This window comes from Phoenix dactylifera, chromosome 1 (genome assembly GCF_051530095.1).
Source record: "Phoenix dactylifera cultivar Ajwa chromosome 1, Ajwa_hap1_PhDact_Kaust_v1.1, whole genome shotgun sequence".
Classification (NCBI taxonomy): domain Eukaryota; kingdom Viridiplantae; phylum Streptophyta; class Magnoliopsida; order Arecales; family Arecaceae; genus Phoenix; species Phoenix dactylifera.
Window position 1 is genome coordinate 12788746 of NC_143190.1, and position 25042 is coordinate 12813787.

The following is a 25042-nucleotide window of genomic DNA, read 5'->3' on the forward strand; positions in this document are numbered from 1 at the left end:
AACTCGGGCCCCTAACAACAAATCCGGGCCCTCCCCTCCTGCCACCATCCAAAACAGAGTTATCAAAATTGACCTTGAGGGAACTCGGGGGTGGGAGCTCCCAGGTAAAAAATATCCTATGTAGAGCTGCCGAAGCAATGTGGTGGCCCTATATGTTCCGAGCTATCAAAGGTCCATGACCTGCCAAAAACAAAAAAACCGAGCAATGGCTTACCAAAATAATTCTATGCCAAAAAATGACTTATTGAAAAAAAAAAAGTAACTATCAATTCCATGCCTCCCCGTAATGTTCCCCACTCCTGTTTTCGTCTGACGTGGCGAAACAAATTCCACGCTGTTTACGTGGGTCCGGTGCACTTTATAAACTGGTGAAATCACTGGTGCCGCGTACTACCATTCCTCATTAAAATTCATTGTACCAGAAAGATTTCGGCCGGCGACCTGAAGCCCGGACCCGCATTTAGGGTGAGCGTCGGAGGCGAGAAAGAACGGAGAGAGAGAGAGAGAGGGGACAGAAACGAGGGGAAGCCCGCTTCCTTCCGTTCTTCCTTTCCGCGTCCAAACCACGCCGGTCCCTCCTCCCCCCTCCCTTTCCCTACCTTATTTTTCCTAGCAAACGAACGTCTTTTTCAAAACCCCTCTCTTTCTTCTCTCTCCTTTTACTCCTCTGCTTTCTTATCCTTCTCCTTTCTCTTTGGATTGTTCCCGTTTTCCTGATCTATTTTCTTGGCTTCTATCAAGAACTGGGATTTGGAGTCAAAGATCGATCGGTATTGGACGGTCTGATCGGTTCTTGGGACAGTCGAGATGGATTTGTTCAACAGGGCGAGGGTGGTCCGGCTGCGGAGCCGCCACGACAAATATTTGATGGCGGACGAGGACGAGGAGCACGTGTGCCAGGAGCGCAATGGGGCGTCCCGCAACGCCCGGTGGACGGTGCAGATCGTGGACGGGCCCGCCCCGGTGCTGCGCCTCAAGAGTTGCTACAACCGCTACCTCACCGCCTCGAACGAGCCCTTCCTCCTCGGCTTAACCGGCCGCAAGGTCTTCCAGACCGTGCCCCCCCGCCTCGACTCCTCCGTCGAGTGGGAGCCCATCCGCGAGGGCGTCCAGGTCAAGCTCAAGACCCGCTACGGCCACTTCCTCCGCGCCAATGGTGGCCTCCCGCCATGGCGCAACTCGATCACCCATGACATCCCTCATCGCACCGCCACCCAGGAATGGATTCTCTGGGATGTCGATGTCGTCGACGTACTCACGAGCCCCTCTGCCTCGCCGGCCGTGCCGTATCTGCCGGTCGAGCATGACAGAGCTTCCGAGTCCCCCAAGCCGGCCAACATGTCCCCGAAACTGTCCAAGATGGAGGTCTGCTGTCTTTTTCTCTTTTCCTTTTACTGCTTAGAACGTCAGATGTATTATTATTATTTTTTTAAAAAAACTTTTCGTAATTCTTAATCGTTCTTGAAATTGCATCCGTCTTACTTGTCCTCAAATTTGCATTATGCCATGCTGTCTTAAATGGTGATTGGTCTTGAATTTGTATTTGTTTCTTTTTGTTTTTTTTTGCACCTTAACTGTTCTTCATATTGCTCTAATTCACATTCTGTCATTCTGTTTTGGTCTTGGTTGGAGCTTTTAGCCATCTTTTTTTTTCCTTTTTTCACATTATCGATGCTCTTAAAACATTTTTTGTCTTGTTCTATATCTGGAAATTTGTTGAATTCCATTGTTTTTCTGTCTTAATCCATAGAATGTTATTAAATAGGTGTTAGTCATCCAGTTCTTCATATTGGTTGAATTCACATTCTGTCATGCTGTTGTAGTCTTAATTGGAGTTGAATTCATATTGGTTGTCCATTTTTTTTTTCCTTTTTCACATCATCATTGCTCTTGAAATGCTTTTTTTTTTTTGTCTTGTTCTAGATCTGAAAATTTCTTGAATTCCATTGTTTTTTTCTGTTTTAATCTTTAGAATGTTCTTAAATAGGTGTCAATCGTCCTCTTTTAAATGCTGGTTGCGCTTTAATGGCATTTTTGCGGTGATTGTACCATTTTTGATCATTAATGTTCTCGTGTTTCAAGCATATAGTAAGTTTTGAATGCTCTTGTTCTGGCAGTCATCCTCCTCTTTCTCTGGGTCGCTCCACAAAGTGGAGGGTCGGACTGTTCACTATACTGTTGCAGACAATGATGGCTACGTGGATGAGAGCTTTGAGGAGTCTTCCTTCATTTTCAATGGGCTGAGCGTGGACGAGCTGACTCACAAATTGGAGGAAGAAACAAATCTCAGCGATATAGTTGTGTGCTACAAAAACCCAGTGAATGGCAAGCTCTGTCCCCTCCATCTGACCCTCCCACCTAACAACATGATGATGCATGTTGTGGTAGTCCGGGCCTCATCAAAAGGTGAAAAATTGGGCTGCACATGCTTGTTATAAACTCATGAATCCTTTATGTCTTGACATAACTATAGACATGGACCTGGGTGTTAGAAGATCTGTTTTCATATACAATTTTTTCCCTTTTAATTGAAAGTTTTGATAACTTTCAAAGCATAGGAATCTCTCTCTGCTTTACATGTGAAACTGAATTTCAAGTGCCCCTTTCTTATTTATTTCATTACATTTGTATGATTGAATTCAATAATTATAAGCTAAAAGCTTATATATCTTAGATTCAGCAGTACCTTTGACCATTCATACGGATGTTTATGCCTGCTTGATTAGATACAGATTCTGAGTAAAATCTGTGCTCTGTTATTTCCATCTAGCTTATAGAATAAGTAGACTGTAATTAAGTTGATCTTGAGCATGGCTTAATTAATGTCGAGGTTGAGCTGTTCAGGAAAAACTTTGTAAGAACCTGGGGTCTTTGATTGTATGTGCAGTAGCAGCTGAAATGCTTTCGAATACTAAATACTTAATTCATTAGATTCATATTTTGTTGCTCTTTTTGCCTGCAAGAGAACATTAGGTTGATATCTTGAGTACATATGTTCGAATCATAGATTATATATATATATATATATATCTGCTAGGTTCATCAAGCTTCACATGACTGAGCTAAGCAATTCTCAAGCTCAACTCAATTACTAATGGAGCAATCACTTTTTGAGCCAATTATTGAGGCTACATAAGCTGCTCAATCATTTGACAGCCAAAGGTTAGCATTGAGTTAAGCAGATAATTATTGAGCTATGCCCTTTTCACAATTTTATGATTGTTCATATGCTTCTAATTGAAATGACAATGCCTTATGAAGCATATGGGCCAGAATAATGCTAAGTTTGGAAATAGCAGATAACGATGGTAGAAAGGAAGATTATCTCAACTGTGTGACTGTGTCTCTTTTTATTAACTCTGTTTTTGATTTGGGCTGCTCATTTATCATAAGATGTTCTCTGTGGAAAACTCTAATCTGTAATTCTACTTCTCTATAGTATTCATTAGGGTTTTCATTCTCATTCTTTGATTAGTTATTGTGGTCCTCTACTTATCTCTTCTAAGGTGCCCCTCTCTCTTCAATCTTCAAGAGATATAAGAAGAACTGAAGGCTTTCTGTACTTCAGACAGATATTATTGGTAAACGTTCTGGATATCTGCAAAAGCCAATGCTTGGTAGTGGAAAATCCACAGGCAAGGAATGAATTGGAATGATAGCATTCCCTATGACAGGCTGAACCCCCTCACCCACCCTACCGCCCCTCTTTCTATTAATAATTCAAAGTCTAGAATTTCCTTTATTACAAGTAAGTAGAAAAACATTTAATGGTTATTTTAACAATTAAAATCAAAATTCAGCTACGCGTAATGCTTATGTTTCTTCTTTCCATCATACCGTTTTAATCAAATTTTCATTTGGTTCTTTACTGTTTATTTTGGTCATCCTATAATGCACTTTTTTATTAGTGAAAGATGGACTTCTTTAAGCACCATGGCCTTTTGTAAAATTTTTCTAGAGTTGTTTATTTTTGTACACTATTGTTCTGAGGCAGTTTCAACCTTTTTGCTGTTCTAGGATTACTCCCTGTTCCATTTGCGACATGAGAAGTGCTTCCTATTCTCAAATTCCCATATTTACCACTGAGATGAAGTCCGCAAGATGCAGTTTGAGGGGGAACATAAGCGAATTGTTTCAGAAGTATGAAACATGCCACACACTTTCTAGCTAATTTTAAAAATTTATTATATTCTCTACAAAATTTTGAAATGATTTTCAACTATTCATAAATTTGTTATGTACAACATTTTTGTATCTTTTTTAGGTTTAATACCTTGATACATTGTCATTATTTTTATTCTTTGGGACATTTTTCTTGACTCATTTAAGTTGTGACTAAAATTTTTTCATGGAACATTTAATCCGGAGTTCAATTTTGTTTTATGATGTTTTCACATTTAGGAATGATGTTTTTTTTTCTTTTAATTTTATTTGATTTATATCTTAATTTCTTCAGTGTTGTACCCTGACATTCTTCCACTTATATAGACTAGGAATTTGCTAAAAGCAGGATTTCTTTTCATTCAATATCTTATAAGGCTTGTGTTGTCTCTAGATGAAGCTCTGACTTGAATCTACTACTTCTTTGATTGCGATTCAGCTCAAAGAAACTTTCCCTATAAAAATGTCATGACAAGATAAAGCGTTTAATAAATTATCATATGGAACTTTGCTAGTTGTGTAATTAAACTAGCTTCTGCTAGCCAACTGGCCTTGTGGAGCTGTCCAAATCCTTCACAGTTATTGTATGTTTTCTTCAATTTTTTGCCTTATATCATCACTTCTTCCTACTGTTGCTTGAGGGCAATACTCTTTTTAATTGCATGTCTCAATGGGAGCTCCATAAGTATATAATATTACTTCTCTATGAAAAATGATGAATCTTTGGTCACTAAATAGTCTTACCTATGCAAGCTATTGTTATTTTAATGATCTTTGAATTGCTAAATGAGTGCAGTGTATGTGTAAAAATTACCATTGGTGTTAGGTTGTTGGCTTTATTTCTGACATAAAATCATGCTTATGGTGATTCTTGCATATGGATCATCATGAGCAGTTGCCACTAGTGCTGAATGGCACATGTCCGATATCATAGTGTCATGTACTCAATGAAAATGACTAGGCCCTGCCATGTCTTCATCTCAGAAAGAAGGATCGTTATATATTTTTTAGTCCCAAAAAGGAACCATTTATAAACAGTCAGCGACCTGGTATACTATGTCATGTTAATATGATTCCAGTTCGTGAACTTTAGATTATGCTATTTTACATGGTTTCAAACACTACCGGAACAGGATGGTATGACTGGCACTGGACCATTCTGATGCAAAACCGCAGCAATATGGGTGCAAGGATGTCAAAACCAACTATCTCAGTATGTACTGGCTGTTCCAGCTTGTACCAGTTCATATCGACATTAATATATGTACTGTACTGGTGGTAACTTATCAATTGTACCAGTTGGTACTGATGGTTTTTCTTTTTTTTGAAGTTGCCAATTTTGATACATACCATCAGTACCCGTATATCGGCATCGTGTCATTGTGATGGAAAAGCAGTACATTGTTTAGTACTGATATTTCAAACCTTATTATTTTGCATGTTAAAATGAAATTTATGAGAGAATAACTTGAATCGGACATCTATGTGAATCTCACCCAACATCATGATGAGGAAAAAAAAGTTAGAAACTTAAATCCATTGGCTTTTAGAATAAGGTAATTCAGCTATTTCCATGATCTGCCTATTGTAACTGCCTTCACAATTTGGCTTCTAATTTATGTCGAAAATCCATACTCCCATTTGGACAAAGATACACTCTTCACATAGCCTGTTGGATCAATTATAATTGGAAGAGAGGATAGAAATGATTAAGAGGTTAGTTATGGATATAAACTCTAGACATATCTGGCTTCCTTGCCTTGCTCTTAAGTCATGCTATATTTAGTGCTTGCATAGATAGTCCTGAGCGAAGAAGGCTATGTAATGCCGGCGATGATATGCTATAATATTAAATATGTCGTGCTTAGAATAAGTGCAAGTTTTTAAGATTTATTGTGAAGGACTAGAAAATAGATTAGTTTAGAATCAGAGGAGCTTTTACACCACCAATCATTTTTTTGAATTTGTAAGGTTGAGATGAGATGAATGTCTGTGGTGAAGTTAATTATGTTTTAAGTGTTACAAATCTTAAGCTTAGATTATGAATTGACAGTAAGGATTTTTCTAGATACATTGTTGACCTTTATTATTTTTGAGGTAAATAAGATCTTGCCGAAAGGCTCCAATGTGAGCAACATGGATGAAAACCAAGTTTGTGGTACATTTGTCTCTGTGGCATTTACAGCAAAAGTCCTGTCTTCAATTGAGGGCCTCATATATTTGATGATGATTGTTCTCTACCATTTGTAGATGGAGACAAAATTACCCATTTTTATCGAGGTAGTTTAAAACTATCTGCTGCAATTTCATAAACTTAGAAGTTTTGAGCTAAATGAAAGAAATGTAACTCTTACCAATTAAACAAATACCTCATGCAAGTCTTTTGAAGCGACATATTTGCTTGTACTTTGGTGGGTGTGCATCCATGTGCCTTTGTGTGTGCTTGTGCACATTATACCTGACATGGTGAAGATCTGCTGTGCTCACACACATTACATAATTACTGGACTTCTCTGAGCAGTGGAATGCTTCATTACTTTTTCATTGGTTACAAAAAAAAAAAAACCTTATATGATGCAACACGTACAGTTAAGATTTAAGAAATTGGCATAGTGCAATTTATGTAAAGGATGTCTAAGATTTGCCTTCATCCTTGAAGCGTTAAAAAACAATAGCAAGTACTGACTAATGTTTTACATTATGCAAAGTGGATACGTAAGTATGCAAGTACCAATGGGATGGTGGGGCGTTCCACCTTCCCGAGTTTCAGGATGGGGCACCATCCTAAGTTTTGGGATGGGACTGGGATAAGACATTCACCATCCCAAATGTTGAGATGTGGCGTGTCTCCTTCCATGGGAAAACTTGAGGATGACCCCATGGATTTCTATGCCTACAGTCCTCATATTAAAGTCATGATGTTAATCAAGAATTAGGACCCTTTGCCTTTGGCATTATATGAAGTTTCAGAGAATAATGAAATTGCTTGCTGAGATCCAGAACTTAGCAAATCCTCAAGTGTACAGTGACAGAGATACAAGACCTAATGGATTCTGAAGTTTGAAATAATTATAATAAAGGTAGTATTGACACCTAAAGAGGATATGGAACCTATATATATGTACATATACATACATACATAAATACATGCATGCGCACATACACATATAGATGTACATATAAACATATGTACATGTATATCTATATACATGCATGCATGCATACATATATATATGTATATATAGTGTACATGTGTGAGCACCATGGTGGCAGGATTTCCACAATACAAGGATAGAAGCTATGCAGATAGTATATGCATGTTTACTGTAGCAGTTTAGTCATGCATTTAGGTTGCATGTGTCTCATGGAGGAGGCGGACTCCAATTTGTGTGAAATGATTGGACATAAAGGGTATCACCTAAAAGAAGTTGCTAAAAGTTGTGAAAGATCTGATGTTGGTGCAAACAGATGACATGATGACCTCATAAAGATCACCCTGGTATATGAATAAAGTATTGTTAGCCATAAAACTCATTGTAATCTCAAAGTAGTGACAACAATAAACTGCAGGTTGAACAAACACTCTCATGTAGTCATTCAATAGTTAGAATTAGATTCAAGGTTATTGTTTGCTTTTTTCTTGCATGTTTTATGCAAAATCCAGATTCTTGAGTCAGGCAGGAATATAAACTGTTAGATAAGATGAACAGGCAGAAATATCAACCTTTTTTCTTGTGACTATTTGTTGATATTCATTCTGCTAGTATTATCAGCAAGATATGACAATTGTATTCCAAAATTAACCATTTTTTGCTGATGAACTTGTTATCAGAAAAACCATAACACGAAAGTTATTTATTCTCTCTACAAACTAGATTAGACCTGATTACTAAACTTCCATGCAGTCACCTCTTGAGATGTTTAGTTACTTTATTGAGATGCATATGTTTTGCTTATGCTCACCACATAGGCTGGACATATGATCAGCAAGGATCTTTTCCAATTATCTCAGAGGTTTTGCCAGATCAGTCTATAGAAAACATGTAGGAAGACTATTTTCTCCTTTCAAACCCATATTTGATGTGAGTCTTACGACAAATAGAAAGCAACTACACCTCTTGGAAAATATCAAATAGTAATTAGATGCGAAGGAACTCTTGTTATGGTATTTGGCCTTTATTATTGCATTGATGTGCTTGTTATTCAGATTTTTGTTTGGTAAAAGATTGGGATATACTTGGAAACTTTACCGTTAGTGTAGCATTTTAGATGAAATAGGGAAAGGCTTGAATTTTAGCAAACTAGATCGCAGATCTTTGCTGTAGAATTCACGTCCTTCACAGGGTTTATGTTCCTTGTTTCAGGTGATTGTTTATGACGATATTTTTGGCCATTTTTCTGGAGACCATTTTTGGCAGTAGTTATGATTTACTTATTATATGGCCAAGGCATGCTCTGCATATCCCATCAGGCTATCTGCTTTGATGCATGCTAATGAGTGGATTTATCTTAAAAGTTGGCTTTTGGTTGTGCTGTAAAGCAATGCTGCTGCTTTCATTTTTCTGTATCATATTTACAATTGACTTTCATATGTAAATCCTTTGAGACCAATAGCGAGCAGTGTTTTACATTACATGAAGTATGGTGGAGGTTGTACCTTTAGGTGTCTGTTTTAAGTAGTGACATTAATAGAGAATTAGGAGCCTTCAGCATTTATGGAATTTAGAAGCATAAGAAACTGTTGGCTACCATCTCTTAAATGAAGAATGAACTAACAGTCAAGGAATTGTGCAGTGATGAGGAAACAGGGCTTAATAACACCCAAGTTTGCAATGAGTTGACCAAGGTAAGTATCTGCACTTATAGATGACAGTGATATGGAACCAATCAATAGAGACTCGTTTGGTTCACGGAAAAAGGAGGGGAAAGTATGGTCAACGAAAAAATGAAGAAAAACCTCTTGTTTAATTGAAATTTTCAAAGGAGAGAGATGAAAAAGGAGCATTCTCATAGAAATAAGATTTCCATGTTTTATGGAAAAGAAAAATCTATGAGAGATATGGAAAAGCTACTTTTCCATCGGTTGGAAATTGAGATTTTTTTTCTCCAAAACTATCCTTAAGTCATCAAAATCTATAGATAAGGTCTTTCTCTTTATTAAGGATATAATAGATATTTTACACAACTTTTTCAGAAAAATAGATGTTTAACCAAACATAAGCTACTCCACTAAATTTCATATCTTTCGGGTAGACATGACATGTTGCTAGACGTCAATCTTGTCTTATAGGTTTGATCGAATTAAAGAGTTTAATTCGATCACTAGTTAGAAAGGATTCTAATTGTTAAGTTCGGGTTCGCGCAGTTTGGACCTAAATCGATTAGAAGAGTTCTAATCAAGTTAGGTCAACTCGCACCCACACCTATTGCTGGCTAAGTATGGAACCCAATGGGTCACACATAAGGGAACTGATCAAGGGTCTAATTAGACTAGATCATGTTTGCAAGATGAACATGCTAGCACATATTGCAAACCTTAGATTCTGATTCGAATTGGATTCAAATTTGATTCGAATTGGATTCGAATTTGTTTAGAATTAGATTCCATTCTGATTTTTGATTGATCTAATTTGATTAGATCATATTCTAATATGGGTTAGCTAAGAGTTGGCACCTAATTGGCTTGGTTTGAGTCTAGTTGGATTAGATTTGATAAATCATTCATTTTTGACCGTTAGATCTTCATCTACCATTGGATGAAGACATAATGGTGAGTTGGTTTGAACCCAATTAGATTGGGTTAGATAGGGTCTTTAATCATGACCATTTGATCTTCATCAGCCATTGGATGAAAACATAATATGGGATCATGATGAGGCACCTTAGATTAGAGCCTTTGGATCATCATCGAACCGTTGGATGATGACGTAACTAGGGAGGTTGATGGCGCATGCATTCCTAGCCATTAGATCTTCATCTTGTGATGACGCATCAAGGGAAGCATTGGATGGCGTGATCAAGGGGCTTCTTAGGGGCGTGATGAGGCTTCACATGGGCTGATGGCGTGATAAGAAAAGAGGGAGCGCAAGAGATGATAAGAGATAAGGATGAAGCGCATCTTTTCATCCTTATCCACTTATCCACTTATCATGATACGCCTCCCTTCTTTGTTGGCGCCCCATCCTAGATACGGCTCATCATATGGGACGCCTCCCTTGGATCCCACACCTCCCTTGGTGCATGAATGGATGGCAAGGATGCATCTCTCCACATCTATAAATAGATATGCTTCCGGTGAATGCAATTCCATCGGAGTTCCAAAAACCAACTCTCTCATATCCCTTCTTTCTTACATTAGTTTTCTTTTTTCTAGGATTGCTTCTAGGGTGTCTTAATCCAAGACAAAGTGGTCTTCTTTAGGACAAAAGAATTAGAAGTGATTTTAGAAGGTAGAAGAAAATTAGAAAGGAAGGAAAGCAAGCCATTAGAGTTTTTTAAAAGAATTCTGCATCAAGGATCAAAGTCTTTGGAGCTAAAGTCTTGAATCAATTTTTCCGTGTGGATCAATGTTGGAGGGTGAACATTTGGGCGCCTAGTGAAAATTCTGCATATTGGATTAGCGTTAGAGGTATTCTTCTATTTCTTCATTTATATTATATTATTTGATTGTTATCATTAACGTGATCTTGGCTTAATAGGGTTTCATGTGAAGAAACTTTATTAAGAAATTCTTAATTTCTAGCTTCCGCTGCGTCCACATAACATGTTAAAACCCTACAGTGGTATCAGAGCCAACCTTATTTGGTTCAATCAAATGATTATGCATAATGTATGATTATTATTTACTATGAGATAGTAATATCATATGTTTATAGAAATGCTGAGATAGCAATATTATATGATTCATATATGCTATGATATGTGATAAAATGTCATGATATGAATTTTTTATATGAAGATATGTTGAAGCATGTTAATTGATTCAATCAATTGGTTATGATTTATATATGATGAGATAGATATATAGTTTATTGTAGCATATATATAGACATGTTAAATATGTTGCAATTATAGAATGTGCATGAGACCAGTAAGCCCTCAATAAAAATTATATTAAGTCATAGTGTTGAAAAATTTTGAGCTGACCCATTCTAGAACAATTAACCTAATTGGTGTCTAAGAAAGCACTAAAGGTGGTTACTTAATTAAGACCTTACTCTTTGAGTAAGGGGAGCCTCCCACCTGATTATGTGGCCAATTGTTTGATTGTCTATTATGGATAAGCTTAATGTTGATAAAACACTACTCTTAGCCTTCCTTCATGCCTCGATATTATTATGTCAAGATCCATGCTGGTTTGTTGTGCAACCACAAGACTTGCAATGGAGACTGATGTTATATTGTCTTGGTGCATAAAGATGCTTACGGCATTTTTTAATATGTTGCTTTGTTGTGCTACCACAAGGTCAATATTATTGGAATATAATTGTATGGAAATGAAGGGTTTGACTTAACTAAAACATTATAGTTTGTTGTGCAACCACAAGGCTATAAGTGTTTTAGAGAACAAGATAAAGTCGAGAATTGCATGAGATGCAATTGGAAAGAGTTTCCTACTTATGTACTCATAAAGGTTTGTTGTGTAAACACAAGGCCTTTATGAAGAATTAGGATCTCAACCCTACTAAGAAAAATTAGGTTTTCTTGTTTATCATAGGAGAGGGCTATGATATTCGATAAAAATAGTGGGAGTAACAATTAGATAAGGAAAGAAAATCTCCGAATCAAGTACCTGTTTCCATTGCGGTAAGGAAGGCCACTGGAAAAAAAATTGCAAGAGTTTTCTTGCAACTGTAAAGCAAGATGCAAGAGTTGCATCAAAGTTATGTTTATGTTACATGCCAATTTGTCATTAAGTTCTTCAAATTCAAATTCATGGGTATTCGATACGGGCTGTGGCTATCACATTTGCAAATCTTTGCATGGACTACAGAAAATTAGAAGTTTGAAGAAAGATGACTTCGAGCTTTATGGCGCTGGAGGAGAGTCCATCCAGGCAGAAATTGTTGGAACTTACTACTTGGAGTTGCCTTCGGAAGAGCTTCTGAAATTAGAAAATTATTATTATATGCCCAAGATTATTAGAAATGTAATTTCCATTCCTTTGTTGTTAAAGAGAGAATTTGAGATTAATGGAAAGGGCAATGGTTGTTCTATTTCTTTTTCTAATAAGAATCTTTGCAATAGCATTATGGAAAATGGTCTTCTAGTTTTATCACTTAATGACAATGTCTTTCATATTGATGAAAGTAATAAAAGAAAGCGAGAAGAGGTAAATCACACCCTCCTTTGGTATTGCCGACTAGATCATATTAGTGAGTCAAGAATACACAAGTTATACAAAGAAGAGTTCTTTGATTCTTATGATTTTGAATCATTAGGAACTTGTGAATCTTGTCTTAGGGGAAAAATGACCAAGTCTCTATTCACAGAACATGGAGAAAGGGTAAAAGAATTGTTAGGACTTGTGCATACAAATGTATGTGGTCCTATGACAACTCCATCTAAAGGTGGATACTCTTACTTCATCACATTTACTGATAATTTATCAAGGTTCGGATATGTGTATCTTATGAAACATAAATCCGAAATCTTTGATAAGTTTAAAGAGTATCAAAGTATGGTTGAAAATCAAATCGGAACGTGTATTAAAATCTTTCGATCTGATCGAGGAGGTAAATACCTTTCTAGTGAGTTTTTAAATCATCTTAAAGAAAAGGGTATTCTCTCTAAATGGACACCTCTGTATACGCCACAGTTAAATGGTGTAGCCGAACGGAGGAATCGTACTTTATTAGATATAGTATGGTCCATGATGTGCTTTACAGATCTTCCTATTTCTTCTAGGGTTTTGCCCTAGAGACTGCTGCACTTGTATTAAACTGGGTACCTTTTAAATCTGTATCTAGCACTCCATATGAGATATGGAGAGGTAAGAAGCCAAATCTTAAGACCTTAAGATATGGGGCTGTCAAGCTTATGTCAGAAGAAATTTTGGACACATGTTACGTGCTAGATCAGATAAGTGTATTTTTGTAGGTTATCTTAAAAATAGTATAGAATACATCTTCTATCATCCTACCGAACAAAAGGTCTTTGTAGGTAGGCATGCCACTTTCATGGAGAAATAATTTTTTCTTGAAAAGTGCAAGGATAGAAGAATTGAACTTGCAGTAGTTCAAGACCTACAAATGGAGATACAAGATATTCCTCAACTAGATGTACCCATGGATGAGGTACAACCACAACACACATCTCCTCTCCGAAGGTCAGATAGAGTGCGAAATGCACCTAAGAGGTATAGGTTTATCACTGAGAATGATGAAGCCCACATCGTTGAAAATGATGATCCTCTGACCTATTCGGAAGCTGTCATGAGTAGTGACTCTAACAAATGGCTGGAGGCCATGAAATCTAAAATAGACTCTATGTATACCAACCAAGTATGGACTTTGGTTGATGCACCAGAGGGTGTAAACCCTATAGGTTGCAAATGGGTGTATAAGAAAAAGATTGAAGCAGATGACCAAGTAGAAACCTACAAGGCTAGATTGGTGGCAAAAGATTTCAGGCAAAAGCAAGGAATTGACTATGATGAAACTTTTTTCACCAGTTGCTATGCTTAAATCTATTCGGATTTTTGTTTGCAATAGCTGCATACTATGATTATAAAATCTGGCAAATGGATGTCAAAACCGTCTTCCTTAATAGTTATCTTGAGGAAGAGATTTACATGATACAGCCAGAAGGATTTGTCTCAAGTAGGAGAACAAATCAAATATGCAAGCTTAAGAGATCCATTTATGGATTAAAGCAAGCGTCGAGGAGTTGGAACGTCCGTTTTGATACAATGGTCAAAGAGTTTGGTTTTATCAAAAATGTGGATGAACCATGTGTGTATAAGAAGACTAGTGGGAGTGCCATTGTCTTCTGTATGTAGATGATATACTAATCATTAGAAATGATATTCCAATGTTACAATCGGTCAAGACTTGGCTATCAAAAAATTTTTCCATGAAAGACTTGGGAGAAGCATCCTATATACTTGGTATAAAGATCTATAGGGATAGATCTAAAAGGATGCTAAGCTTGTCCCAGTCTAGGTACATAGATCATGTGCTGAAAAGATTCAGCATGGAAGGAAGTAAAAGAGGTTACTTGCCTATGAGTCATGGCATACGTCTCTTTAAGAAGATGTCTCTTAAGACATCTGAAGAGAGGAGTAGAATGACTTCATTCTATTCCCTATGCTTCGGCAGTAGGATCGATTATGTATGCTATGCTATGTACTAGGCCTGTTGTTGCTTATGCCTTAGGCATAACAAGTTGATTCTAGGCTGATCTAGGGGAGGATCATTGGATAGCTATGAAAAATATTCTTAAGTACTTAAGAAGAACTAAAGATGTTTTTCTAGTTTATGGAGGTTCTGAGTTGAAATTAAAAGGATTTTCTGATTCTAGTTTTCAGTCAGACTCAGATGATAGCAAGTCTACTTCAGGGTATATCTTTATCCTAAATGGTGGTGCAGTGAGCTGGAAGAGAGCAACCCTTTATGAGGCAGAATACATTGCTGTGAGTGAAGCCGCTAAGGAAGCTGTCTGGATGAAGAAGTTCATCTCTGAGTTGGGAGTAGTTTCTGAGATTGTTGAACCAGTCCCAGTTTATTGTGATAACACTGGAGCTGTTGCTCAAGCGAAGGAACCAAGGTCTCATCACAAATCCAAGCACATTCTAAGATGCTTCCACCTCGTTCGAGAGATTGTCGAGAGACAAGACATAGTCATTGAACGGGTAGACACAAAGAACAACCTAGTAGACCCATTCACTAAAGCTCTACTACAGCAGCAGTTTGATTGCCACCTCGATTGTATGGGATTAAAATTTAAGGGCGATTGGCTTTAGCGAAAGTGGAAAATTGAAAGCATAGATGCCTTACAAGCCAATCATAATTTGTATTGCGAATGATTTTCTTTTGATTTTCCAAATCATGTATGTGATATTTGATTATAAATAAAGGCATTGTGTGTCATCATATGCTGTTTCTTATATTTGTGATGAACCTCTTAGATTAGGGCAATGGTTTTAGGGCTATGATAAGATCATACTAGTGAGACCTAAAATTCTAAAACCCTAATCTTAAGTATTTTCAGTCATTGGTACATTGAGTCGGGGATCAATGCTACCGGCAAGATTGGCACATCTTATGTATACTCGATGCAGAGGATGATTGATCTCACAATCACTTGTGTGGAGACACTAATATAAAGATTTGGGTGCTCATTAGAGGAATGAGTTCACTAAATTGACCTGTCAAAAGAATATCTTATGGAATCTTACTTACATGTCTAAAGATGATTCTCTTAGTGGGAGTTGTGCAACTAATCCTTTGACCTGAGATCACCATGGTATCTTGTGCACATGAATCCATGTTTTAGTTTACTCTTATTCATGACAATCTGTTGTGCACGGGATCTTCCGGATATGGTGAATTGTGTACGAAGGTTATGAGTAGGTCGACAAGGAATCAATCACTTCTAGTAAGAGAAGACCGCATCTTATTTTATTCTAATCATATGATAATTCAAAAAATCTTTGATCAAAGTAGAATGAAAATTGGAAAGAGTTTTTAATGTTTCATTATTCGAATTATCATTAAAAGATTGAGAGAAACATGAATATGTAATTGAGTTTGACATATATCCATACTCATATACATATTCGGGATGCAGTTTGATTGAAAGATTGAATTGCACAGTAACTTACCACTGAATGGTAATTTTGGTATTTCCACCAAATTTCATATCTTTCGGGTAGCATCTGATACCACTGTAAGGTTTTAACATGTTATGTGGGCACAGCAGAAGCTAGGGATTTTAAAATTTTTTTAATAAAGTCTCTTTACATGAAATCCTATTAAGCCAAGAACACCTTAGTGATAACAATCAAATAATATAATATAAATGCAGAAATAGAAGAATACCTCTGACGCTAATCCAATGTGCAGAATTTTCATTAGGTGCCCAAATGTTCACCCTCCAACGTTGATCCACACGGAAAAATTGATTCAAGACTTTAGCTTCAAAGACTTTGATCCTTGATGCAGAATTCTTCCAAAGAACTCTAATGGCTTGCTTTCCTTTCTAATTTTTTTCTACCTTCTAAAATCACTTCTAATCCTTTTGTCCTAAAGAAGACCACCTTGTCTTGGATTAGGACACCCTAGAAGCAATTCTAGAAAGAAGAAAACTAATGTAAGAAAGAAGGGATATGAGAGAGTTGGTTTTTGGAACTTCGATGGAATTGAATTCACCGGGAGCGTATCTATTTATAGATATGGAGGGATGCATCCTTGCCACCCATTCATTCACCAAAGGAGGCGTGGGATCCAAGGGAGGCGTCCCATATGATGAGCCGTATCTAGGATGGGGCGCCAACAAAGAAGGGAGGCGTATCATGATAAGTGAATAAGTGGATAAGGATGAAAAGAAGCGCTTCATCCTTATCTCTTATCATCTCTTACGCTCCCTCTTTTCTTATCACACCATCAGCCCATGTGAAGCCTCATCACGCCCCTAAGAAGCCCGTTGATCACGCCATCCAATGCTTCCCTTGATGCGCCATCACAAGATGAAGATCTAATGGCTAGGAATGCATGCGCCATCAACCTCCCTAGTTATGTCATCATCCAACGGTTCGATGATGATCCAAAGGCTCTAATCCAAGGTGCCTCATCATGATCCCATTATGTCTTCATCCAATGGCTGATGAAGATTAAATGGTCATGATTAAAGACCCTATCTAACCCAATCCAATTGGGTTCAAACCAACTCACCATGATATCTTCATCCAATGGTAGATGAAGATCTAACGGTCAAAAATGAATGATTTATCAAATCTAATGCAATTAGACTCAAACCAAGCCAGTGCCAACTCTTGGCTAACCCATATTAGGATATGATCTAATCAAATTAGATCAATTAAGAATCAGATTCGAATCCAATTCGAATTAGGTGCTAAGGTTTGCAACATGTGCTAGCATATTTATCTTGCAAACATGATCTAATCTAATTAGACCCTTGATTAGTTTTTTTGTGTGTGACCCATTGGGTTCCATACTTAGCCAGCAATAGGTTTGGGTGCGAGTTGACCTAACTTGATTAGAACTCTTCTAATCAATTTAGGTCCAAACTGCGCGAACCCGAACTTACCAGTTGGAATTATGATATGAATTTTTCATATGGAGATATGTTGAAGCATGTTAATTGATTCAATCAATTGGTTATGATTTATATATGATGAGATAGATATATAGTTTATTGTAGCATATAAATAGACATTAAATATGTTGCAATTATAGAATGTGCATGAGACCAGTAAGCCCTTAATGAAAATTATATTAAGTCATAGTGTTGAAAAACTTTGAGCTGACCCATTCTAGAATAATTAATCTAATTGGTGTCTAAGAAAGCACTAAAGGTGGTTACTTAATTAGGATCTTACTCTCTGAGTAAGGGGAGCCTCCTACCTGCTTACTTGGCCAATTGTTTGATTGTCTATTATGGATAAGCTTAATGTTGATAAAACACTACTCTTAGCCTTCTTTCATGCATCGACATTATTATGTCAAGATCCATGCTGGTTTGTTGTGCAACCACAAGACTTGCAATGGAGACTGATGTTATACTGTCTTGGTGCATAAAGATGCTTACGGCATTTTCTAATATGTTGCTTTGTTGTGCAACCACAAGGTCAATATTATTGGAATATGACTGTATGGAAATGAAGGGTTTGACGTAACTAAAATATTATAGTTTGTTGTGCAACCGCAAGGCTATAACTGTTTTAGAGGACAAGATAAAGTTGAGAATTGCATGAGATGCAATTGAAAAGAGTTTTCTACCTATGTACTCATAAAGATTTGTTGTGTAAACACAAGGCCTTTATGAAGAATTAGGATTTCAACCCTACTAAGAAAAATTAGGTTTTCTTGTTTATCATAGGAGAGGGCTATGATATTTGATAAAAATAGTGGGAGTAACAATTAGATAAAATTCTTGTCCAATTGTATATATGTCATCATTATTGGTTTGCTTATATTAGTTTTGTTCTTTGCTTATGTAGAATTAATTCTGAATTAAATGACATCTTCACTATCACTAAGAGGCATCTTGGATGCCAACAAGTTGACCGGTCCAAACTATGTGGACTGGTTGAGAAATCTTAAAATTGTACTCACTCAGGAGAAAATTTTCTATATTCTTGAAACCCCTGATCTTGGAGATCTAGGGGATGATGCCACAGAAGAAGAGGTTGCCACACATAAGATGTGCAAGAATGACAGTTTGACTGTCAAATGTATCACTCTTGCCTTCATGAGCAATGAGCTACAGAGGCAACATGAGAGCATGGACACTCAATCCATACTTCTCAATTTAAAAGAGTTTTATGGAGAGCAAAGCAGGACTGCTAGATATGAGATATCCAAGCATTTGTTCCGTGCTAGGATGAATGAAGGAACTCTAGTGCAAAACCATGTTCTTATGGTTATAGACTTGATCACTAGATTAAGTCAGTTAGGTTTTGCTATGGATAGTGAGCTCAGTCAGGATTTGATCCTGTAATCACTACCTGATTCATTCTCTCAGTTTGTTGTATGAACAAGCTGAATGCCTCCTTGCCTGAGCTGTTAAATATGTTAAAGACAACTGAGACGCATATCAAGAAGGAAAAGGATCCGATCCTTGTTGATAGGGGCTCAAGGAAGAAATCAGGCAATAAGGGTTCTAAGAAAAAGTTGAACCCTAAGAGTAGCATCAAGAAGAAGAAAGGAAAGAAAATCTCCGGATCAAGTACCTGTTTCCATTGCGGCAAGGAAGTCCACTGGAAAAAAAATTGCAAGAGTTTTCTTGCAACTGTAAAGCAAGATGCAAGAGTTGCATCAAAGGGTATGTTTATGTTACATGCCAATTTGTCATTAAGTTCTTCAAATTCAAATTCATGGGTATTGAATACCGGCTGTGGTTCTCACATTTGCAAATCTTTGTATGGACTACAGAAAATTAGAAGTTTGAAGAAAGGTGACTTTGAGCTTTATGGCGCTGGAGGAGAGTCCATCCAGGCAGAAGCTGTTGGAACCTACTACTTGGAGTTGCCTTCGGGAGAGCTCCTGAAATTAGAAAATTGTTATTATATGCCCAAGATTATTAGAAATGTAATTTTCATTCCTTTGTTGTTAAAGAGAGGATTTGAGATTAATGGAAAGGGCAATGGTTGTTCTATTTCTTTTTCTAATAAGTATTTTTGCAATGGCATTATGGAAAATGGTCTTCTAGTTTTATCACTTAATGACAATATCTTTCATATTGATGAAAGTAATAAAAGATAGCGAGAAGTGGTAAATCACACCCTCCTTTGGCATTGCCGACTAGATCATATTAGTGAGTCAAGAATACACAAGTTGTACAAAGAAGAGTTCTTTGATCCTTATGATTTTGAATCATTAGGAACTTGTGAATCTTGTCTTAGGGGAAAAATGACCAAGTCTCTATTCATAGGACATGAAGAAAGGCAAGAGAATTGTTAGGACTTGTGCATACAAATGTATATGGTCCTATGACAACTCCATCTAAAGGTGGATACTCTTATTTCATCACATTTACTGATGATTTATCAAGATTCGGATATGTGTATCTTATGAAACATAAAATCCGAAACCTTTGATAAGTTTAAAGAGTATCAAAGTATGGTTGAAAAAAAATTGGAAAGTGTATTAAAATCCTTCGATCTGATCGAGGAGGTGAATACCTTTCTAGTGAGTTTTTAAATCATCTTAAAGAAAAGGATATTCTCTCTAAATGGACACCTCCGTATATGCCACAGTTAAATGGTGTAGCCGAATGGAGGAATCGTACTTTATTAGATATGGTATGGTCCATGATGTGCTTTACAGATCTTCCTATTTTCTTCTGGGGTTTTGCCCTAGAGACTGCTGCATTGTATTAAACAGGGTACCTTTTAAATCTATATCTAGCACTCCATATGAGATATGGAGAGGTAAGAAGCCAAATCTTAAGTACCTTAAGATATGGAGCTGTCAAGCTTATGTCAAAAAAATTTTTGGACACAAGTTACGTGCTAGATCAGATAAGTGTATTTTTGTAGGTTATCCTAAAAATAGTATAGGATACATCTTCTATCATCCTACCGAACAAAAGGTTTTTGTAGGTAGGCATGCCACTTTCATGGAGAAAGAATTTTTTTTTGAAAAGTGCAAGGATAGAAGAATTGAACTTGAAGTAGTTCAAAACCTACAAATGGAGATACAAGATATTCCTCAACTAGATGTACCCATGGATGAGGTACAATCACAACACACATCTCCTCTCCGAAGGTCAGATAGAGTGCGAAATGCACCTAAGAGGTATAGGTTTATCATTGAGAATGATGAAGCCCACATCGTTGAAAATGATGATCCTCTGACCTATTCGGAAGCTGTCATGAGTAGTGACTCTAACAAATGGCTGGAGGTCATGAAATCCAAAATAGACTCTATATATACCAACCAAGTTTGGACTTTGGTTGATGCACTAGAGGGTGTAAACCCTGTAGGTTGCAAATGGGTCTATAAGAAAAAGATTGGAGCAGATGACCAAGTAGAAACCTACAAGGCTAGATTGGTGGCGAAAGATTTCAGGCAAAAGCAAGGAATTGACTATGATGAAACTTTTTCACTAGTTGCCATGCTTAAATCTATTCGTATTTTGCTTGCAATAGCTGCATACTATGATTATAAAATCTGGCAAATGGATGTTAAAACCGTCTTCCTTAATGGTTATCTTGAGGAAGATGTTTACATGATACAGCCAGAAGGATTTGTCTCAAATAGGAGAACAAATCAAGTATGCAAGCTTAAGAGATCCATTTATGGATTAAAGCAAGCGTCGAGGAGTTGGAACATCCGTTTTGATACAACGGTCAAAGAGTTTGGTTTTATCAAAAATGTGGATGAACCATGTTTGTATAAGAAAACTAGTTGGATTTTAGGACTGGCACATCTTATGTATACTCGATGCAGAGGGTGATTGATCTCACAATCACTTGTGTGGAGACACTAATACAAAGATGTGGGTGCTCATTAGAGGAATGAGTTCACTAAATTGACCTATCAAGAGAATATCTTATGGAGTCTTACTTACATGTCTAAAGATGATTTTCTTATGGGAGTTGTGCAACTAATCCTTTGACCTGAGATAACCATGGTATCTTGTGCACATGAATCCATGTTTTGGTTTACTCTTATTCATGACAATATGTTGTGCACAGGATCTTCCGGATAAGGTGAATTGTGTATGAAGGTTATGAGTAGGTCGACAAGGAATCAATTACTTCTAGTAAGAGTTTCTAATCATATGATAATTCAGAAAATCTTTGATCAAAATAGAATGAAAATTAGAAAGAGTTTCTAATGTTTCATTATTCGAATTATCATTAAAAGATTGAGAGAAATGAATATGTAATTGAGTTTGACATAGATTCATACTCATATACATATTCGGGATGCAGTTTGATTGATGGATTGAATTGTACGGTAACTTGCCACTGAAGGGTAATTTTGGTATTTCCACCAAATTTCATATCTTCCGGGTAGACATAATACATTGTTAGACGTCAATCTTGTCTTATAGATTTGATCGAATTAAAGAGTTTAATTCGATTACCGGTTAGAAAGGATTCTAATTGTTAAGTTCGGGTTCGCGCAGTTTGGATCTAAATCGATTAGAAGAGTTCTAATCAAGTTAGGTCAACTCGCACCCATACCTATTGTTGGCTGAGTATGGAACCCAATGGGTCACACATAAGGAAACTGATCAAGGGTCTAATTAGATTAGATCATGTTTGCAAGATGAACATACTAGCACATATTGCAAACCTTAGCTCCTGATTCGAATTGGATTCGAATCTGATTCTTGATTGATCTAATTTGATTAGATCATATCCTAATATGGGTTAGCTAAGAGTTGGCACCTAATTGGCTTGGTTTGAGTCTACTTGGATTAGATTTGATAAATCATTCATTTTTGACCGTTAGATCTTCATCTACTAATGTTGGATGAAGACATAATGGTGAGTTAGTTTGAACCCAATTGGATTGGGTTAGATAGGGTCTTTAATCATGACTATTTGATCTTTATCAGCCATTGGATGAAGACATAATAGGATCATGATGAGGCACCTTGGATTAGAGCCTTTGGATCATCATCGAACCATTGGATGATGACATAACTAGGGAGGTTGATGGCGCATGCATTCCTAGCCATTAGATTTTCATCTTGTGATGGCGCATCAAGGGAAGCATTGGATGGCGTGATCAAGGGGCTTCTTAGGGGCGTGATGAGGCTTCACATGGGCTGATGGCGTGATAAGAAAAGAGGGAGCGCAAGAGATGATAAGAGATAAGGATGAAGCGCTTCTTTTCATCCTTATCCATTTATCCACTTATCATGATACGCCTCCCTTCTTTGTTGGCGCCCCATCCTAGATATGGCTCATCATATGGGACGCCTCCCTTGGATCCCACGCCTCCCTTAGTGCATGAATGGATGGGAAGGATGCATCCCTCCACATCTATAAATAGATATGCTCCCGGTGAATTCAATTCCATCGGAGTTCCAAAAACCAACTCTCTCATATCCCTTCTTTCTTACATTAGTTTCCTTCTTTCTAGGATTGCTTCTAGGGTGTCCTAATCCAAGATAAGGTGGTCTTCTTTAGGACAAAAGGATTAGAAGTGATTTTAGAAGGTAGAAGAAAATTAGAAAGGAAGGAAAGCAAGCCATTAGAGTTTTTTGGAAGAATTCTGCTTCAAGGATCAAAGTCTTTGGAGTTAAAGTCTTGGATCAATTTTTCCGTGTGGATCAACGTTGGAGGGTGAACATTTGGGCACCTAGTAGAAATTCTGCACATTGGATTAGCGTTAGAGGTATTCTTCTATTTCTGCATTTATATTATATTATTTGATTGTTATCATTAAGGTGATCTTGGCTTAATAGGGTTTATGTAAAGAGACTTTATTAAGAAATTTTTAAAATCCCTAGCTTCCGCTGTGCCCATATAACATATTAAAACCCTCCACTCTAGAAGGTGCTACTTTTCTATGATCAACCAAACATGTCAAAACTATTTTTTCAGGCATCATATTCTTAGGAATCAGCTTTCCAGAAAAAATATTTCGGTGAGGAAAAATTCTTTCCGCGAACCAAACAAGTCCTAGGATAACGTTGTGGAAGGAAACATTGGCAAGAACTGGAAAAGAGCATGTCGTTGATTAGTGTGATAGCCCAACAATATATATCACCATGTATATGATGTGAACACCATGGTGGCTGGCAAGCTGCTAGACTAGGATAGAGGAAATGAGTTTGTATATGGATGCTATAACAATTCTAGCAATGCATTGAAGGATGCACATACCCAATAAGGGAAAACTCCAATTAGGGAAATCTGGTAAGGGGATCAACAAAGAACTTTTTGGTCATTGTGAATTAGGATCTGATATTTGTATCACTGTATGCACAGATAGCAAGATTAACTCATAAAGATGACCGTGGTATGTGAAATAATGTTATTTTGGGCATAGCCAAGATTATAAGGAGCTATGACAACCAGATAACTGAATGCTGCAGACCAGAGAAACACACCCATGTAGTCACCAATAGTTATGGTTGGATGCCATGTTTTTCATGTGCTTCTTGCTGATATATTTCTTGCCATTATAAGATGAAACGAAACATGTGCCTTTGTGACTGTTTATTGTTCATTTAGATGTGCAATATGCATTTTTTATCTGGAATATATGTATGTTAATATGCATGCATGCATGCATGGCCTGATTGTTAATTATAAGATTGAAGCCAACAAAGTCATTAAGGTTTTGTTATTCTCTTGACAACCTGACTACACCTGGTTACAGAACTTTCATGCAACATTGCAGATAGCCTGTTGAAACGTTTATATGTTATGTTGAGATGTATGTCAGTTGCTTAGTCCTCTTGTGCTTCAATCTAGTGTTGATAGTGTGCAACAGATGAAATACCCCTTTGTAAATTTGATCCATAGACTCTTGGAATTGAATGGTGGTTGCTTGCATATGTTTTAGCTGACTGGTTGCTGCGTTCTTTTTTTTCTTCATTATCTAATGCTCAGAGGGTAATTTGAATTTTTGAGGCCGCATTTCTATTAATATTGGTTAACCGACTTACTTCTGACCTTTCTTCAGTGGCAAAGACTTTCCCTTGGCCGCTTGCTGGATGAATTTATATTTCGAAATCATATCCAGTGTATCTGTACATTCTGACATTGCTTTCACATACAGGCGTCTGCTGAATACTATTTTCAGTCATTCTTTGTTGTGGATCTTAATCACAGTTTATTCTCCTTGGCTGTTGAATATTTGCTCCCAAGGAGGCTGGACATGATATCAGCAAAGATATTTTTCAATATGCTGGAGGTTTTGTTGGATCAGTCTATCGATAATGTTGAAGGGTATTGTTCTCCTTGCTGATCCATACTACATGATGTCTCACTACAGAGACCTAAACAAGCTGCATGGATTGTAAAGTTTTGATTTGTATTTACAATGCGAAAAGATCTCATGTTTTGGTACTGGGTATTTATCTTTGCTATTGGTGTATTTGTGGCACAAACTTATTTGGTGAAAGTTGGGAAAAGCTTGCGGATTAAATTTTGGAAAATTAAGAAATATAAACTATGGAAGGTGCTAAAGTTGAAGGCTTCGCGTTTTACGTGGTTTATGTTCTTTAT

General features: G+C 37.0%; 1 protein-coding gene across 5 annotated transcripts; it reads left to right on the forward strand.

The window, feature by feature from the left end:
• Positions 1-387: 387 nt before the first annotated feature.
• LOC103721967 (uncharacterized) lies at positions 388-25009 on the forward strand. 5 transcript variants are annotated; one of them, XR_015980621.1, is made up of 5 exons: positions 388-571; positions 742-1365; positions 2118-2406; positions 4018-4140; positions 24594-25009. XR_015980621.1 is itself a non-coding variant. In XM_088720941.1 (4 exons), exons 2-4 carry the CDS (start codon positions 808-810, stop codon positions 24530-24532), a joined length of 882 nt encoding a protein of 293 aa, XP_088577067.1. In that variant the 5' UTR covers positions 388-571; positions 742-807; the 3' UTR covers positions 24533-25009. The 5 variants fall into 5 exon arrangements, 3 of the variants coding, with proteins under 3 accessions (XP_088577067.1, XP_088577070.1, XP_088577069.1); XR_005515285.2 differs by having other exon boundaries at positions 388-465; XM_088720941.1 differs by lacking the exon at positions 4018-4140 and having other exon boundaries at positions 24498-25009.
• Positions 25010-25042: the final 33 nt, after the last annotated feature.